Source organism: Neovison vison, chromosome 9, assembly GCF_020171115.1.
Source record: "Neovison vison isolate M4711 chromosome 9, ASM_NN_V1, whole genome shotgun sequence".
Classification (NCBI taxonomy): domain Eukaryota; kingdom Metazoa; phylum Chordata; class Mammalia; order Carnivora; family Mustelidae; genus Neogale; species Neogale vison.
Genome location: NC_058099.1, coordinates 75520151 through 75540726, shown reverse-complemented (window position 1 = coordinate 75540726; position 20576 = coordinate 75520151). Strand labels below are relative to the sequence as shown.

The window sequence follows — 20576 nt, the reverse complement described above, 5'->3', positions numbered from 1 at the left end:
TGTACTGAATAATACTAGCCTTGCGTTCATTACTCAACAGGATAAGTAGTGGCTGGCTTCCTTTACATGAAGTGTGTGTTTTTCAGCTTGCCAGTCTGTCTCCTCCACCATTCCCCCAGGTATCTTGTAGTCAACTGATCTACTTAGGAAGATGACGAGGCATGGCTGTGCCATACAGTAGGTCATCATTCACTTGACATATTTTTATTATTATTTTTAAATCATTTTACTTTTTATTTTTTAACATGGGGCTTAAATTTAGGAAGTGGAGAGCAAGGGTCGGTCACCCAACATAACAAACCCCGACAAATATTTTTTTAACAGTACTTTGTGCGGAGTATAATTCTAAACCCTGGAGATAAAGCAGTGAATACAACAGAACCTTGATGTCATTGATTTTGCATTCCTTGGGAGAGAGGGTCAGTGTGTCAGTAAACACATAATGTCAGGTGTTGTGTGAAGAAAAATGAAGCAGGGAGAGGGCATATAGGTTGGTGAAGGGTGCTGTTTTAGAATGTACAGGGCAAACCTCCATATGAGAAATTGACATCGGAACAGAGGCTAGAATATAGGGAGGGATGTGACTCTGGAAATTTTAGGAAGAAACTTTGTGGGGAGGGGTCAGCAAGTAGAGGTCCTGAGAGGAGAATGTTGTGATGTGTCCGAAGGATGACAAGAATCTTTGTGTAACAGCAATGCGGTGAATGTGGAGAAGAATGGCAGGTGGAAGGAATTGAGGTTGAAGAGGGAGGCCAGATCTGCATGGTAATGGGTGGTGGGGCTCTCAGTTCATGTGGGGTTTTGGATTTTCCTGTGAGCAGGGAACTGAAGGTTTTAAGTGGGAAGTGATGTGAAATGAGTTACTTTAAAACAATCTCTTTGGCTTCTGGCAGTGAAAAATTGTAGCAGGGACAAGTGTGGAAGGTGGGGCGACCTGTGCGGAAGCAGCTGTGGAAGTGAAGGGGGGTGGTGACTTCACTGGATAGAGATAACTGTGAAAGGTGGGAGTTATGCTTAGGTGAGACATTGAAGGTCGGACTTAATGGGTTTTCTGATGATTTGATACAAGGCAGGAGAAAATGAGAGGAGGGTGGGTCACTTGGTTAAGTGTCCAACTCGATTTGGGGTGAGGTCATGATCTCAGGGTCTTAAGATTAAGCCCTGCATCAAGCTCCACACTAGGCATGGAGTCTGCTTGAAATTGTCTTTCCCTTCTCCCCTGCTCGCTTGCTTGCTCTCTTAAAAAAAAAAGAAGAAGAAGAAGAAGAAGAAGAAAGAAAAAGAAGAGAAAAACTAGAGGAATTGAAGTGCAGGTTTTCAGCCAGAGTAACTGTGGATGAATGGAGGTGCCATTTAGCAACACTGTAAACACTGGGAGAATTCCTTTTTAGACCTGTAAAACCTGAGAATCCTGTTTGGCATCTGAGCAGGGATAGAGTATAAACTCTACCTAGAGATAAGCTTATAGCTCTGTAATACAATCTGAGATTTTTAAAAGACCCAATCCTGTTAGTCCTATACCACTAACAACAGTTCTTTGAACCCAGAGACATTGTTGTTTTTTTTTTTTTTCTCTGTTCATAACATACAGTACATGATATGGATTGTGTACTCAGTTATGTTTTTGTTAAGAATCCACAGAAATGTTGCCATAGCTCTGGCTACTGCTGCAAATGCCTGTTATTCCAGTATATTAGGCTTCTACGTACATTTTTTAAAAGATTTTATTTGTTTATTTGACAGGTAGAGATCACAAGTGGGCAGAGAGGCAGGCAGAGAGAGAGGGGGAAGCAGGCTCCCTGCTGAGCAGAGAGCCGGATGCAGAGCTTGATGCCAGGACCCTGAAATCATGACCTGAGGTGAAGGCAGAGGCTTAACCCACTGAGCCCCTTCTGTGTACATTTTTATAAGAATTGTAATTCATCAGAAACATTCTTTTAGTAGAGCTGGTAACTTAATTGAATCAGCCAAATGATATTAAATTCAGTTTTTAAAATGAATCTAGTGAACTACTTAAATTATTAATGACTTTAAGGGTGGGAATCCTTATATATATGAGTAATTTTTTCTTTACATTGAGACTGAAGTGGAAATATGCTTTTGCTATCTCTTTGAGTAATTCTGTTTGAGAAGGCTTCAGTTTTGTGGCCTAACAGTGTATAAACAAGCATTTGATAATTTTTGAAGTAAGTCTTCTATAAATCTTGCAAACTGATCATCATGTGGTAATTACTGTGTATTTACTGTTCACTTGTGAACAGGAGAATACTTTGTAAGTGTGAATTACTACTTTCCATATTAACATTACCTTATTTTGCATATGAACATACTAAATGCAAGTGTATTTAAATAATCTAAGGGCAAACAATCAAAGGTGGAGGTAGCATTAGAATATGGTGTTTTAAGGATACGCAGTAGGGAAAGTATGGCTGTATGATAGCAATATTTAGACAAGCAGGATGACATTTCATTACTGTGTTCAGACTAGCAAATAGTGATTTTGCAAGGGGAATGTAATGAAAGGTTTTGCTTCTACTCAAGGGCCTAATTATTCCTTTCCCATACAGGAAGATTTTCAATCAATGACTTATGGATTTAAAATGGCTAACAGTGTGACAGACCTTCGAGTTACAGGTAAAACATTTACAAGATGATATACAAGTTTTGTATTTGTATTTGTTTCCTGTTTAAACTCATTGTCTCTCTTTCTAGGCATGCTAAAAGATGTGGAGGATGACATGCAAAGAAGAGTAAAGGTAGATTTCTTTTCTCTTTGCTTTGGTATAGGATTTTCGCATTCCTCTAAATGTCATTAACTTTAGCTAATTACGAACAGCTAGTGTAGGGAGGGCCACCAGCTTCCTTTATATATATGCTCTGCCTTTTTTGCAATTAACTTGAAAACAGCTATAGTAGTTATTTCTGGTGAATTAATGTCCCTTTACTGAAAATTTAACCTTGAAGATTTTTCAATATTTTTGCCAGTGTTTTAGAATTATAGTATGCTCCTTTAAGAATAGCAATAATCTGGAATTTTAAGTTCCTCAAAGGTAAGGACGATCTTCTTCCACAGCTGTTACAAAGTCTGCAACACAGTAGAGGACCTCAGTATCCCAGATCTGGTCAAAGACTTCTATGAATGATGTCCTTCAGCCAGATGGCGCTAACAGTTTGGTTCTCACAGAGATTTTTTAAAAAGGGGAAAAGTTCTATTTCTGCCCGTTCTTCTGTGCTTGGATAACACAACATGGTTGTCACAGCAGTTTTATATTATTGCCTTCGCTGATATTTATAATTAAGCAGTGAATTAGGCAATAAAATGCACTCAGTGCCCTAGTTTTAGGTGAGGAAAATACAGCTTAAAAGAGTTAAGTAAACTGAGTGTACTGAAGGGCATGCCACTAGGAATGGCAGCACAGGGCTAGAACCCAGGTCTTCTGCTGTATCTTGTTGTTGTAAGTGCCCTACAGTTGTCAGAATAGTCAGTCATATTGTTACTCATATAAGAAGTTTTGCATATTAGTACAGAACAATCAGTATTTACAGTGTGACTTTATGATGTGATTTGTATAAAGGTTACTATTTTTTTCTAACAGGGTTAGTTTTGAGAGCTTCGAGCCTTTGAATTAATACATCCTTTTTAAAAAAGAAAGCAGTACCATGTGCCATGTACTTATCTTACTTCATTGTTTTGCTTTTGCTGTTTTTAATCCCTTATTCTTCTGTTTGATCCTAATAATTTCTATCAAAATGGACTTTTTATATATAGTATTAATAGGAAAATAAATACTAGATACAACTTGATTCTTCCAAATATTTTTCTTAAAAATGGATTCCTATGTACTCAAAAAATTGATTTAGCACTTTGTATATTTATAAGCTAATATTTCTACAAGTTTGTGTTTATTTTAATTCACGTTTTTTAAAATTTTAGAGTACTCGAAGTCGACAAGGAGAAGAAAGAGATCCAGAAGTTGAACTAGAAGTAATTGAACTTATTTTCTGGTAGATAATATCAGAGAAGTCTACCTCTTAATGTTGTAGTTTTATGAACTGCGTTATAATTTATGGAAGCCCTTTTTAAGGTATTTCTTTAAAAGTTGGACATTGCAAGGGATTTTATTTCCCTTGTATTTGTTTTGATAGAATAATAATACTTGATTTCAAAGCTCTTCAATATTCCTGTGAGGTAGGAAGAAAAATTATTTTTTACAGATGGTGCATCAAAACATGGCAAAACTCAAGAGCTTGGACAGTATGAAAAGTACTAATCCTTTGTTGAGAGCCTTAATTCTCTGACTCTGCTTAAAGCATCTTTTCATCAATTCTGTTTAAAATGCTAATTAAATTAGTTTTTGAGATGATAGTCTAACTTCTTACTTAAGAGAAAATCCATCCCATTGATATAGGAGCTTTACTTTATATTTCTATTTTGGTAGAACAAGCTTTGTTTTATTTTCTGCAGCTCATTTTCAGGCATTTAAAAGACTGTAAGTGAAGGTGTTTGTAGTATAGTAAGTTATTAACATTAAAATTTAGGACTTAAAATACTATATTTTAAAATGAAATTCCTTTGACAGACTTTGCATCTTTTAACTTTTAGTCCTTTCTTATTTTTTAGCACCAACAGTGTTTAGCCGTATTCAGCAGAGTGAAATTCACTCGAGTGTTACTGACAGTGCTTATAGCCTTTACTAAGAAAGAGGTAAGAGCATTTAATCTATTTCAGTGGGCTTTTGGTGGGGGGCAGAATATAGTATGTTATTGAACTAGTTCTGAGACTTTTCCATTGAAATGCCTCTGATCACACATATACAGCATTCAGCATTTGGTATATTTTATGTGTATTAGAGATATTTAGAGTTATTAGAGATATTTACGTATATTAGAGATACTAGATAATTTCTCAAAAAGTCACATGAATTTACATTCTGCTCCATAACATATCTGTGTCTGTTGTTGATATAGAAAAATATTTTATATTACTTACTAGTGGTATAATAATAGAAACTGAATTTGCTTGTATGTAGTCCTATTTTGTGGATTAAAAAGGAGAAAGCAAAAATGGGAATTCTAGGTAGACCTCTTCTTTCATTCTGTTCAATAATTAACTGTTGGATTTGTGTAGAACCAAAAAGCCCTAGATGGTAAATATTTTCTCTTCATGTGTATTTGCATTAATTTAAGTCAATTACAGACTAATTTGTGGATAATTAGAAAGTGGTGAGTAGAAATTCAACCTTTACCATTGATCTGACTTCTAAGTCTCTTTTTTCCTGTTTTTATTTTCACATTTATGAATGGCACAGTACAAATGTTGAAATTTTCCAGTTGACTGCAACTCAGCTTTTTTTTCTTTTTTCTTTTTTTTATCTATAAGATGAACAGAACAAGCTAGAAATGTTTCCTATTATTTTTTTTTTTTTTTTTAAAGATTTTATTTATTTATTTGAGAGAGAGCACGAGAGAGGAGAAAGTCAGAGAGCGAAGCAGACTCCCCATGGAGCTGGGAGCCTGATGTGGGACTCGATCCCGGGACTCCAGGATCACGCCCTGAGCCGAAGGCAGTCGTCCAACCAACTGCGCCACCCAGGCGTCCCCCTATTATTTTTTTTTTAAAGATTTTATTTATTTATTTGACAGAGAGAGATCACAAGTAGACAGAGAGGCAGGCAGAGAGAGAGAGGAGGAAGCAGGCTCCCTGCTGAGCAGAGAGCCCGATGTGGGACTCGATCCCAGGACCCTGAGATCATGACCTGAGCCGAAGGCAGCGGCTTAACCCACTGAGCCACCCAGGCGCCCCTCCTATTATTTTTTAATGGCTCTTACAAGAATAGAAATGGATTAAAAAAATTTTTCTATCCTAACAGGATCTGAGCATCTTGTATTAAGTGAATAGGTTGTGAAAACCGATGTCATTATGATATTTAATTTCATTATTGTTTATAGGATTTTCCTATTTAATGTATATCTTTCAGTGAAAGAATATGTAAGAATGTTTTTGGTGATTTGTTTGCTAGACCAGTGCTGTTGCAGAAGCTCAAAAATTGATGGTTCAAGCAGCAGATCTTCTTTCTGCCATTCATAATTCATTGCATCATGGCATCCAGGCTCAGAATGATACGACAAAAGGAGGTAATTGTTTTACTCCTACTCTTTTTCCTTACCCATCCAGATTATATAGAGTCTCGTTTGTTCTAAATTCATGTGTCGATCCATCTGTTTGGACCTTGGAATGTTTTACTCCATAAACTTATATAGTGTTTATGCTTTCTTTTAAAGATATTATAGACCAAAAATTGTACTATAAAACTTGACCGTTTCCTGTATCTGTCTTACTGTTTAGGCTCTGAGTATTTACTGTCAGGTGATCATTCTGTGATGTCATCAGTACATTCTTTTTTAATCACCTCTCTCCTTTACTCCTTTGAGAGATCATTACCTCAATTACACAGTATTCCCTGAATACTGGGGCTATACCCTCTGTGGTCTCCTTGCTCTCATACCTCTTATTACAGAATTTTTTCGTACATCATATTGTAGTTGTTTACCTGTTTGTTTTTCCGTGACAATATTTTAGGCCAGAAACTGTCTTATTTGTGTATCTCTAAGGTGCTTAGCACATTGTTGATGGTAGATTTTATTCATGAAAAAATTTTTTTTTTAAGATTTTATTTATTTGACAGAGAGAGACAGTGATCACAAGTAGGCATAGAGGCTGGCAGAGAGAGAGGAGGAAGCAGGCTCCCTGCTGAGCAGAGAGCCTGATGTGGGGCTTGATCCCAGGACCCTGAGATCATGACCTGAGCTGAAGGCAGAGGCTTAACCCACTGAGCCACCCAGGTGCCCCTCATGAAATATTTCTTAAAACGAAAGGAATAATTTATGTTTGTTGTATAAGTTGCTGAGTTAACATGTTATTTTATTTTCCTTTTTAAAGATTTTTTTGAGATAGAGCACAAATTGGGGGAGGGGCAGAGAGAGAGGCTTTCCACTGACCAGGGCACCTGACACAGGGCTCGATCCCAGGACTCTGGGATCATGACCTGAGCCAAAGGGAGACACTTAACCGACTAAGGCACCCAGGCATCCCCTGAGTTAACATTTTAACTCATATGTAACAATTGTGATTCTTTTTTTTTTTTTTTTTTTTAAAGATTTTATGTATTTATTTGACAGAGAGAAATCACAAGTAGATGGAGAGGCAGGCAGAGAGAGAGAGGGAAGCAGGCTCCCTGCTGAGCAGAGAGCCCGATGCGGGACTCGATCCCAGGACCCTGAGATCATGACCTGAGCCGAAGGCAGCGGCTTAACCCACTGAGCCACCCAGGCGCCCCACAATTGTGATTCTTAAAACTCAATATAATGAGGTATTTATATTCTCTAAATTGTACACTTTTAATAGATGAATTTTACATTAATTATATCTCAGAGTTGTGATTAAAAAAAGATGGAACAGTGTTTTCAGAATTTGGGTCGGGGGATGGTTTGCAATCTTGAATCCTAGTTTCAAGCTATCATTTAATTGTGAAGAAAGATAATTGTAGGTAAAGTCTCAAAATTAATCTCCCAAAGCTTTTGAAGATATTACTGGTATATATGCTCCATTAAAACAAGGTACTAAGGGGATTCTGGGGAAGATGGCAGAGTAGGAGGATCCTAGGCTCACCTCATTTCACAGATAACTTTATAACACCCACATCAGTATAAATAACCAAGAAAATGACCTGAAGACTGGCAGAACAGACTCTCCACAGCTAAATATAGAGAATAGGCCACATGGAAGAGGGTAGGAAGGTCAGAGACATGGTCAGAAGCTAAACAGACTCTTGGAGCTATCTGCAGGGTTGAGGAACACCAAGAATAGAGGGGAGAGAAGCAGACCCCACATGGAGGCCTGAGGGACCTATGCAAGAAAGATGAATCCCCATAACATTTGGCTTTAAAAACCAGAGGGGTTTAGCTTATTGCATTAAAATCAGTGGGTCTTAACACCCAGAACTTTAAAAGTCATTAGGTTTAGCGTTGAGCTAGAGGGCAATAGGAAACTGAGTCCCTGTCCTTTAAGAGGCAACATAACAACCCTGCTTGGATATAGCATAGAAGCAGCAGTTGGGGGGATGATTTCTAATCTTGAATTAGAAGCAGAACAAAATTTATTTGCTGGACTCAGAAGTGTGCTGCAAGGGCAGGGATCTGTAGGAGACTTTTCTAAAAACAAAAGAGCTACCAGGCGCCATTTTCCCGGCCTACCCAGCTGGAAACAGACACCTGTGAGAACCAATGCTGCACACCTCTTCATCTAGCTTACTAACAGCATATCCCAACCCCATGCTCTTTAGACCTGCTCCCTCCAACACAACCACTGCAGGAGTTTTCCCAAAGCCTCTCTATTACCATACCACAGCAGAGTGTCACAGACCATGCTAACTCTGCGTGCCCCTCCTTGTATTCACTTGCAGACCCACCCCTGCTAACACATCCTCAACTGGAGTCCATCCAAAGTGGCACTGCAAGCATGGCAGTGTGCAGTCATCCCCAACAAGGATCAGGGCCCCTCAAAGTGACTCTTCTCCTGGGGAGAGGGCAAGAAACCACACACCCTGATCCAACTGCAGCCCCATAATGGGTTGGGGGCACACATAGGGTCTGACTACAGGTGCTACCCACCAAAAAAATGCTCAGGGGATGACACAGGGAAAGTAGCCTGCAGTATTGTGTGACCATGGCTCTGGCAAATGCCCAGTCTGACCCAGCTCAAGCCCAAGGCGGCACCAGACTGTCCCACAAATAAAAAGGACCAAACTTTGTCCACAGAAGGCAAAGAGAGCCATTGCAGATGACTGCACTAAAGACAAACATGGCTCAGTCACAACAGGTAGGGTGCACATAACACACATAGGAGATACCCTAAAGCACCAGGTTCTGATGAATGGGAGACATTGTACTATAGGTCACCACAGAGCCTCTTCTTAATGAGGCCACTACTTTTTTAAAGATTTATTATTTATTTTGGGGGATAGACTGGGGAGAGAGAGCCTTTACAGACCCTGCACTCAGGGCTCATTCTCACGTCTCTGAGATTACAGCTTGAGATGAAACCGAGAGTTGGATACCCAACTGACTGTGCCCCTCAGGCATCTCTTATAAGGCACAGAAGCTGTAAAATCAGTATATAAATTTTAGTCAAGGATTTCACCAAATAAAAGGATGTAAAGTAGGACACTACATACCTAAAATGGGGAGAGGAGTTAAAAGTTTAGTGCTTTTAGAATGGCTTCAAACTTAAGCAACCATCACATTAACATGAACTGCTACATATAGAAGTTGTTATTTGTAAACCTAATGGTAGCCACAAATCAAAAACCAGTAATAGATATGCAAAAAATAAAGAGAAAGGAATCCAAATATATCAAACTGTTCTAAGAAATAATAGAGGAAAGAAAGCTTCACCAAAGAAAGCCAACAAACCGTCAGAGATGAAAGCAAGATAATAGAATTACAAAACGAACCATAAAGCAAGTAACAAAATGGGAGTAAGTACATACCTATCAATAATTACTTTGAATGTAAGTTGACTAAATGGACTGATCAGAAGACATAGGATGGTGGAATGGATTAAAAAAAAAAAACAAGATCCAGCTATATGCTGTCTACAGGAGACTCGTTTCAGACCTAAAGGGGCCGGACACATGAAGACTGAAGTGAAGAGATAGAAAAATACTTACCATGCAAATGGAAGTGAAAAGAAAGCCAGTGTATAGCAGTACTTAAATGAACAAAAGCAACTTTTTAAAAAAATATTGCAACAAGAGCCAAAGAGGGATACTACGTAATCATGTAAGGAACAATCCAACAAGAAGAGACAACGATTGTAAATATTTATGCACCCAGTGGGAGCACCCGAAAACATAAAGCAGCTATTAACAAACACACAGGAAGCAATCGATAGTACTTTAATAATAGGGGACTTTAATACCTCATCTATATCAATGATAGATCATCCAAACAGAAAATCAACAAGAAAACAGTAGTTTTGAATGACGCTTTGGATCACATGGATCTAACAGATATATTTGGAACATTCCTAAATAAGCAGAATGTACATCCTTCCCCCCCTTTTTTTTCTTTTTTAAAAGATTTTATTTATTTGAGAGAGAGAGAGAATGAGTAAGCAGGGAGGAGAGGGATGGGGAGAGGGAGAAGCAGGCTACTGGATGAGCAGGGAATCTGACATGGGACTGGATCCCAGGACCCTGAGATCATGACCTGAGCCAGAGGTAGATGCTTAGCCTACTGAGCCACTGAGGCGCCCCAGAATGCACATTCTCTTCAAGTGCACATGGAACATTCTCCAGAATAGATCACGTTAGGCCATGAAAAAAATTCAACAAATTCAGAAAGATCAAAGTCACATACCATGCATCTTTTCCAACCACAATGCTATGAAACTAGAAATCAACCACAAGAAAAAAAATCTGGAAAGAACACAAATACAAAAAGTTAAATAACAGCCTACTAAACAATGACTAGATCAACCAAGAAATCAAAGAGAAATTAAAAGGGACGCCTGGGTGGCTCAGTTGGTTAAGCAGCTGCCTTCGGCTCAGGTCATGATCCCAGCGTCCTGGGATCGAGTCCCACATCGGGCTCCTTGCTCGGCGGGGAGCCTGCTTCTCCCTCTGCCTCTGCCTGCCATTCTGTCTGCCTGTGCTCGCTCTCTCCACCCCCCTCTCTGATAAATAAATAAAAATAAATAAAATCTTTAAAAAAAAAAAAGAGAAATTAAAAAACACATGTAGAAAAGTGAAAATGAAAAAAAAAATAGTCCAGAATCTTTTGGATGCTACAGAAGTGGTTTTTTAAGAGAGAAGTTTATAGCAATATAGCCCTACCTCAAGAAGCAAGAAAAATCTCAACCCAGCCTTACCCCTACAGGAGTTGGAACAAACAAAACCCCAAAATAGTAGTAGAAAGGAAATAATAAAGATTAAATCAGAAATACATGAAATAGAAACTTTAAAAAAATGATAGATTAAAGAATGCAGGAGCTGGATCTTAGAAAAGGTCAACAAAATTGATATACCATTAGCCAGACTCATCAAAAAAGAGAAGGGACTCTCAAAATCAGAAATGAAAGAGGAGAAATAACATCACAGAAATAGAAAGGATTATAAGAGAATTATATAAAATTATATGCCAAAATATTGGGACAGTCTAGAAGAACTGGATACATTCTAGAAACATACAAGCTACCAAAACTGAAGCAGGAAGAAATAGAATATTTGAACAGATCAGTTACCAGCAGTGAAACTGAATCAGTAATCAAAAAGTTCCCAACAAAGAAAAGTCCAGGACCAGACAGCTTCACTGGTGAATTCTATCAAATATTTAAATAAGAGTTAATACCTATATTTTCAAATTATTCTAAAAAACAAAAGAGGAAGGAAAACTTATGAACACATTCTATGAGGCCAGCATTACCCTGATACCAAAACCAGATAAACATACTACAAAAAAAGAGAATTATAGGCCAACATCCGTGATGCAGCATAGATGGAGAAATCCTCAACAAAGTATTAGCAAACTGCATTCAACAATACATCCAAAAAAAAAAAAAAAATTCACCATGATTGAATGGAATTTATTCCTGGGCTGAAAGGATGATTCAGGATTCCCAAATCAGTCAGTCTGCTGTATTACATCAATAAGAGAATGGAAAAAAACTATAGGATCATTTTAGTAGATGCTGACCTCATAGAATGAGGTCAAAAAGCATTTGACAAAGTACAACATCCATTTCATTATAGAAACCCTCAAAAAGTAGGTATAGAGGGAACATATCTCAATATAATGAAGGCCAGGTCTGAAAAATGCGCAGCCAACATACTCAATGGTGAAAAATTAAGAGTTTTCCCTTAAGATCAAGAGCAAAACAATGATGTCCACTCTCGTCACTTTTATTCAACATAGTACTTGAAGTCATAGGCACAAGCAATCAGACAGGGAAAAAAAAGATTTATTTCTTCCTTGATAAGGAAAGTATCCTTATCCTTCCTTATCAAGAAAGAAATAAATCTTTCACTACTTGTAGATGACATGATACTATATGTAGAAAACCCTGAAGACTCCATCAAAAAACTGCTAGAACTGATATATGAATTCAGTAAGGTGAAGGGTACAAAATCAATATACAGAAATCTGTTGCATTTCCATACACTAATAATGAAGTAGCAGTAAAAGAAATTAAAACTATTCCATTTACAGCTGCATCAAAAATAATACCTAGGGATAAACTTAACCAAGGAGGGGACAGACATATATCCTAAAAAAGAAATTGAAGATGACACAAAGTGAAAAGATATTCCATGCTCAAGGGTTAGGAGAACAAATATTAAAATGAAGCCATAATACCCATATCAGTCTGTTGATTTAACACAATCCCTATCAAAATACTAACAGCATTTTTCACAGAGCAAGAAAAGAAATCATAAAATTAATTAATTTGGTATTAGCTCTTCTTTAGAAATCCTAAAATTTGGTTGGAACCACAGAAGTCCCTGAATAACCAAAGCAGTCTTAAAAAAGAAAAAAATTGGAGGTATCAAAATGCTAGATTTCAAGGTATCTTACAAAGCTATAGCGATCAAAGCAGTATGACACTGACACAAAAATAGACACTTAGATTAGTGGGACAAAATTGAGAGCCCAGAAATAAACTCACAATTATGTGGCAAATTAATCCTTGAGCAAGGAAGCAATAATATGCAGTGGGAAAAGTCTCTTCAACAGATGGTGTTGGGAAAAGTGGATAGTTACATATAAAAGAATGATTCTAGACCACTTTGTCACATCATAAACAAAAATAAATTCAGAATGGATTAATGAATTAGCTATGAGACCTGAAACCATAAAAATTCTAGAAGAGAATTCAGGTAGTAATCTCTTTGACATCAACTGTAGCAACATTTTTGTGATTAGGTCCCCTGAGGCAAGGGAAACAAAAGCAAAACTATTGAAGACTACATCAAAATTAAAAGTTTCTGCACAGGAAGGGAAACAATTATCAAAATAAAAAAGACAACTTAATGGGAGAAGGTATTTGCAAATGATGTATCTAATAAGGAGTTAGTATCCAAAGTATATGAAAAACATATATAGTTCATCTAAAATAATAATAATCCTATTAAAAATGGGCAGGAAACACGAACAGACATTTCTCCAAAGAAGACATCCGAATGGCCAGCACACACTTGGAAAGATGCTCAGTGTCACTCATCATCAGGGAAATGCAAATCAAAACCCCAGTGAGATGTCACCTCATACCTGTCAGAATGGCTAACATCAAAAACACATGAGACAGCAAGTGTTGGTGAGGATGTGGAGAAAAAGGAACTCTTACATGCTACTTGTTGGAATGCAGACTGCTACAGGCACTGTGGAAAGCAGTGTGGCAGTTCTTCAAAAAAATTAAAGAATAAGAGTTATATGACGTAGTAATTCCACTACTGGGTATTTATCTAAAGAAGAGGAACACTAATCCAAAAAGATATATGCACCCCTGTGTTTATTGCGACATTATTTACAGTAGGGAAGTAGGGAAGCAGCCTGTGCCTATTGATTGATGGAGTGGCTAAAGAAGATGCAGTTTTATACACACACACAGATACACACTGGAATGTTACTTAGCAATAGAAAGGAATGGGCCCTTGCTATTTGCAGTGACATGGATGGATCAAGGGTATAATGCTAAGTGAAGTCAGTTGGTTGGGATAGACAGATATCATATGATTTCACTCAAATGTGGAATTGCTTTTTAAAGATTGTATTTATTAGAGAGGGAGAGCGAGAGAGTGAGTAGCAGGAAGAGCAGAGAGAGAGGGACAAGCAGACTCTGTGCTGAGCACAGAGCCTGACATGAGACTTGATCTCACCACTCTGAGATCATGACCTAAGTTGAAATCAGGAGTTGGACACTTAACCAACTGAACCACCCAGATACCCCTCTAATGTGGAGTTTAAAAAGAAATAAACAAAGGAAAAAAGAGACAAATGAAAATCAGACTTTTAAGTATAGAGAACAAACCTGTGGTTACCAGGTTACCACCTGTGGTGGGGGGAAATGGGTGAAATAGATGAAGGGGTTTAAGAATACATTTGTCGGGGCACCTGGGTGGCTCAGTGGGTTAAAGCCTCTATCTTCGGCTCAGGTCATGATCTCAGGGTCCTGGGATCGAGTCCCACATCGGGCTCCCTGCTCAGCGGGGAGCCTGCTTCCTCCTTTCTCTCTCTCTCTGCCTGCCTGCTTGTGATCTCTGTCAAATAAATACATTTAAAAAAAAAAAAAAAAGAAGAAGAATACATTTGTCATTAGCACTGAGTAATGTATCAAATTGTTGAATCCCTATTGTACATCTGAAACTAATATAGCACTGCATGTTAATTTTACTGGAATAAAAAAAAAGCTTAATCAAGAAAAAGGAAAGCAAGGAATTTGGGGAATATGGGAATCCGGCATGAAAGAATAATGAAGAAAATCCCCAAGGTAATTATGCACTGAGGTTACCAGGTAGTAACTCAGCACTGTACTTGAAGGGCAAGCCCAGCTTGGAGAAGGTCACAGGCTTTAGGGAAAAGTCTTGAAGTAGATATAAGTTCTGTTCTCACCAATAAAATTAATACAGTAGCTATTGTGTTTTATGTAGTAAGAGGTTTAGAGGATTGGCAAAGGATTTGGGGTTGAATTGTAAGACAGTGATTAATTTCAGAATAAATCAAGAAATTATTTCCATGTTTGCAAACTTTTCCATGGTCCAGATATGAATATCATTTATGTAATGGTACACATGCCTGAATATTGATCATAATAAAATTGTGATTTAGCTGTATTAGAGACTAGGGGACAGAAGTGTATATATGCATATGATTTATACATACTTATAGTATACATACATATCTCTGGCGTCTTGAAGACATAAATCAGATTTACTCTTAAAGGAGTAAATCAGAGATAATGTGTAAAACTGAAAAAGTATGAAGTAGCACTGTAAGCTTGTTATTTGTTGACAGGGTGGCAAATTCCAAAAGAAATAGTTAAGAGGAAATGGAAGAGGTACCTCATTTGGTAATATGGTAGCTTTAACCTCCTGAGGACTGAGCTTGCTGCTGAAACAGAAATTTTGCTTCCTCAATCCGGTTGCTTTTCTTTGTCAGTGGGCAGTATACAAGAGAAGTAGGAGCTGACTTTATTTTAAAATCACAACCCATTAGAGAGGCCTATCCTGTGAGGTACTTGTGCCAGAAACTTGAGTTGTTTACTCTTTTTTAAATTGAGATGCAGTTGTTATATAACATTAGTTCTAGTGGTATATCATCATGATTCCAAAATTTATATTACTCTTTTATTTAAAGGTTTTTTTTTTCCCTTAAATCCATGTGTGAGGGTTTTGTTTTTTTTTTTCCTTAAAAAAATCCAGAAGGTTTGTGGTCTTCTTTAGGTAGTAAAGATGACTTCAGATGGTAAAGATGTCTTCGCTGCTTTTCCTCTATATAACCAACTGAAAACTATAAAGAACATGAGAAACAGAATCCTCCCAACTTTTAAAAAGAAATAGAAAACCCTATATACAAACGAAAGTAGAATGGCCAAAAAACAGAAGAGCTGCTAAACACAGTAGGAGTCTCCCAGATGACGGAGACATTAAGAATGGATTCTAAGATTTCTTGGCATAAATATAAATGGACCAGCAAAGCACGTTTTTCAAAGTAGTTGGTGTAATCTGAAGAACAAAACCAAGGATTCTTTTGGAATAATAAGTAAAAGTGGGGTATTCAAGTTGGCTGTGGGAACCTGTCTGTTTAATATCCAGGAGATACAAAGGAGTTAAGGGCTCCAACAGAGGCCATGCAAATGCACTATAGATGTTCCTCCTGCAAGAAAGGATACTAATTATCAGTCTAGCAACTGGTAATCTTTGTTTAGTAAAGGAGATAGAAAAGTAGGAATTTCTTTTGCTTGCTCACACATGCACATCATATGGAGCTTAAGTGCAAGTCGGTGAGGCTTCCTCTTAGTCTAGAATACTCTTCTAACATCTCAGCCATATAATCAACTCAGGAAGCACTCACTCCATAATGTAATATTTAAAAAGCAACAGTACAAGGACACCTGGGTGGCTCACTTGTTGAGCTGTTGCCTTTGGCTCGGTGGTGATCCTAGGGTCCTGGGATCGAGTCCCACATCTGGCTCCTGACTCAGCAGAGAGCTTGCTTCTCCCTCCCACTCTGCCTGCTGTTCTCCCTGTTTGTACTCTCCACTCTCCCTGTTAAATGAATAAATAAAACCTTAAAAAAAATTCTTTAAAAAAGCAACAGTACACTATTTATACACAAATATTCCAGAAAATTAATAAGCAGGCAAGAAAAAAGGCAGATGAAAAACATAGACCACAACATTTTTTTATGCACAGTGTCAATGAATTTATTAAAAAATTAAGGAACTCCTATAAAACAAGATCACAAAGCGGAAATATTATGAGTGAAGTAAGAAGTAATAACAAAGTACAAGGGAGCAGGCAGAGTTCAGGTAAGGAGAAGAGAAAAATCCTGAGTGAAGAACTCACTGAAAATAGTAAAAAGTATGCAATGCATTGCTGAAAAGTTGTAAAGGACATGGAGATCAGGACTGAGTTAAAAACTAAGCAAAATGGGGGTGCCTGGGTGTCTCAGTGGATTAAGCCTCTCCCTTCGGCTTAGGTCATGATCCCAGGGTCCTGGGATTGAGCCCCGTATCGGTCTACTCACCAGGGAGCCTGCCTCCACCTCCCTCTCTGCCTGCCTGTCTGCCTACTTGTGATCTGTGTCTGTCAAATAAATAAATAAAATCTTTTAAAAAAAATTAAGCAAAGTGGAAGTGAATAAAAATATTTGAAGTATTAGAAAATAGTAGCCAAAGAGGACTCAGCATACTTAAAATTGGTGTCCCTTATGAGGATAACCAAGTAACAGAACAAGAAAGAAAATGATAAACATTTCTAGAAAGAAGCAGATAGAATTAAGTCTACAGGTTTAATTGGAAGGTGAGAATGTGTCCTAGGCAAAAATTGATAAAGAATTATGTCCTAGTAAAATTACATTAGGTAAAAAGCCACCGTTACGTGTGTAGCCTGACTTCAGAGTCCTTCGCATGAGCATTGAACACAGAAACTAGAACAGTACCTTAAAGTTTTTGGGTAAGGAACTGTGATCTAAGAATTTTCTCTCTTAAGTGATATCTTAAGTAAGTTGACAGGTTTTTAAACTTAAAAGGACTCTGGACACATTTTTTTGTGTGACTTTCCTGGAGGAAAAAGATTGTAATAATGAATGAAATTCAGCTTACCGAATCATCAATGGAAAAGCTATGGCACAAAGGGTAGGCAGTAAGCATTAAACCCATTTCATTGTAGAACTGCAGTAAAAGCAGCTATGGAAATTGATTTTACTAAATATAACTTAAGTGTCATGAACCTTGACAATATAGAAGTAATCATTTAAAAATCAGAAGGTAAAGGGGAGAGAGAAGACTTTTCATATCTTTTGTCCAAAGATAGTTTGAGAGTCAATAAATCTATTATTTAAATATATATTTCAATATACAAAGGTAATTGATAATGATGGAGGTAATTTAAATCTGGTGGATAAAGGCAGTGGAAAATCATTGATTTTTATAGGTGAGATTAATAGATACCTGCCTGAAGATAATAGAACCTTAGAGATATTCAGAAACTTAACAGCTATAAAATTAAGAAAACTTCTCAGTTATCAGAAGGAAAATGTACCAAAGTAAACTAGTGAAAGAAAATGTCAAAAGCATTTCAGAAGAAAGCATCTATTTCCTGTGAAGTAGGAACAGAAATAAGATCTGCTTCTTGCTCTTCTTTCTTTCTGCTTTTAAAAAATTCAGTCCTGAAGCCATGAAGTTGGTCTGAGCGAGCTGGGCCTCAGTACTAGAGCAGCATGTTAGAACATGACCCAGTTTTAGAATGGTGTCCACAAAAGGAGTAGGGGTGGCTTGACACAGTGTGTTGCAGCCATGTGGGTAGGAAGGATGTCATCGTAGCAGGATAGTTCTTAGGGCCATCAAAGCCTGTGTGGGGTGAGCATATGTCTGTGTTAGAATGGTAGTTGAGTGGGGAGGGGATCTGCAAAGAGGTGGGCCTGGAACAAGATTCTGCACGTAAAGTGGCTTGAGGAGGGCATCATCATAAGAGGCTGCGTGGCTAGATTCACTGCTTCTCAGGTGAGGTGAGAAGTGTATCTGCACAGGAGGACAACTGACCTTGGTTCCCTGAGCCTAAGCAATATCAGGAGGGCAACCATCTGGGAGCAACTTGGTGCTATATATCAAAAGCCCAAATAGGAGGGGCGCCTGGGTGGCTCAGTGGGTTAAAGCCTCTGCCTTTGGCTCAGGTCATGGTCCCAGGATCCTGGGATCGAGCCCCACATCAGGCTCTCTGCTCAGCAGGGAGCCTGCTTCCCCTCCTCTCTCTCTGCCTCTCTGCCTACTTGTGATCTCTGTCAAATAAATAAATAAAATATTAAAAAAAAAAAAAAAAGCCCAAATAGGATGAGGAGAGTGTGTCTATGGGAAAGCAGCCTAGGGCAGGGTTTTATAGCCTAAAAGGCATGTGGGAGCCCAGACAGTGCGAGGAGGGCATGTGAGTGTCACCTGGCCTGGGGTGCTAGAACCTGAGGCAGGTAGAGGTACATCCCTGTAGTGGTAGCTGTGTGCCTAGCTGTTGGAGACCGTGCAGGGAGAGAAGGGCATCTTGTGTGGAGGTGGCTTGCTGTGGGGTTTCAGAGCCTATGCATATTGAAGAAGCTGTTTCTGTGGAAAGGTGCCCAAGGGCAGGATGTCAGATTAGAAGTGGGGTGTAGTGAGCCATCTGCCCAGGAGAATAGCTCAGCATTGAATATCAGCCTAAGCAGCAAGATGAGGGTGTCAGAATGGAAAGTTGGCTCTGTTAAGTGTTGCAGCTGAAGCCGGTCGAGGAAGGTTATCTGTACATGAAGGTGGCCTGGCATGGAGTTTCAAAGCTCAAAAGAGATAAGGAGGCATCTCTGGAGGAGTGGCCTGGCATGATGTATAGGAGCCCAAACAGGGTAGGCATTGTGATGGCTTGGCATGTCAGAGCCTAAATAATACAAGAGCCCATCTATGAGAGGAGGTGGATGTCACTTTAAGGAGGTAGTAGTGGGCTGAGTGATAGCCCGAAGCATCAGAGTCCTAATTCTCAGAACCTTATATGTGAGCAGGTAGGGATCTGTTGATGAGATAATCTTGGGTTATCTGGTTGGGTCCTAAGTGCTATTAAGTTGCCTTCTTAAAAGAGAGGCGGAGGGAGATGGAGTGATACACACAAGGGGAGAAGACGATGTGAAGACCAAGGTAGAGATTGGCATGAGCAGGCCAAGGAATTCTAGTGGCCACAGAAACTGGAAGAAGCAATGAACAGACTTTCCCTTAGAGCCTTTGGGTGGAGTGCTGCCTTGTTAACACCTTGATTTTAGCCCATGAAAGTGATACTGAACTTATGACTTACAAAACTGTGAGATAATAAATGTTGTGTGATAATTTGTTACAACAGCTTTAGAAACTAAAACAAAGATTGATTACATAGAGTGGAATTGATCATATTTAAAAATATGTTGAGAATTGTGCTCTGCCCCATTTCTCAGAGTTAGGGACTTATGCTAATTTCTAGAAAGGTAGAAAACTATCTTGAGCTCTGTAATATTGCAGTCAAATGCTCTACCACTGAGCTATTGACATTAATATTGACTTGACATTAAAGGTGTGGGAATAAATTCATAATTTTTAATATATATAGATTGATACAGAAATGTAGATATAAGTGTGGATATCCATGAATATGTGTGTGTGTAGGGAAACACACGTACATATATATCCTTATACATACATACATTTTCTGGCTCTATCATCTAGAGAACATGGGAGCACTGACCCTAATAGCAGTGAAAACACCCAACACCCAGAACTTGCTTCCTAAGACCATTGTTCACTAAAATGAACTGGGGGGTGGGAGTTGACCAAGATGATGATGTAGGAGGGCTCCCTTCCCATGGACACACTACTAAATAAATGTGCAGCTACACATGGAACATCTCTCTGAACAAGGTCTGAAAACCAGCTGAGCAAGTACTACACATCAGACAGATGAAAAAAATACATTAAAATGGGTAGGAAAGGGGATACCTCGGTGGCTCAGTCAGTTGAGTGCTGACTCTTGGTCTTGGCATGGGTCATGATCTCATGGGTGGTGAGATCAAGCTCTGTGTGGTGCTCTGTGCTTGGTGGGGAGTCTGCTTGAAGATTCCCTCCTTCTGTCCCTCTCCCCTGAGCACATACATGTGCACTCTTTCTCTCAAGTAAGTAAATAAATCTGGGAAGGAAAAAAAAAGGTAGTAAATACTGAGACATAGCCTCACCATAATTCCCATTCCTAAAACACCATAATATAGTTGGGAGAGCATCCCCAACTCCCAGCCTCTACCTGAGGAATAAAAGATTTGGC

At 38.5% G+C, this 20576-nt stretch overlaps 1 protein-coding gene across 3 annotated transcripts in view; it reads left to right on the top strand.

Moving 5' to 3' along the window:
* NAA35 (N-alpha-acetyltransferase 35, NatC auxiliary subunit) overlaps nucleotides 1–20576 on the top strand; it is a 103166-nt gene that overhangs the window by 34135 nt on the left and 48455 nt on the right. For all 3 annotated transcript variants that reach the window (XM_044265780.1, XM_044265779.1, XM_044265781.1), the window contains exons 7-11: nucleotides 2568–2634; nucleotides 2713–2756; nucleotides 3935–3985; nucleotides 4622–4705; nucleotides 6021–6135. In XM_044265780.1, coding sequence (XP_044121715.1) covers nucleotides 2568–2634; nucleotides 2713–2756; nucleotides 3935–3985; nucleotides 4622–4705; nucleotides 6021–6135 — 361 coding nt within the window. The remainder of the gene's footprint in view (nucleotides 1–2567; nucleotides 2635–2712; nucleotides 2757–3934; nucleotides 3986–4621; nucleotides 4706–6020; nucleotides 6136–20576) is intronic.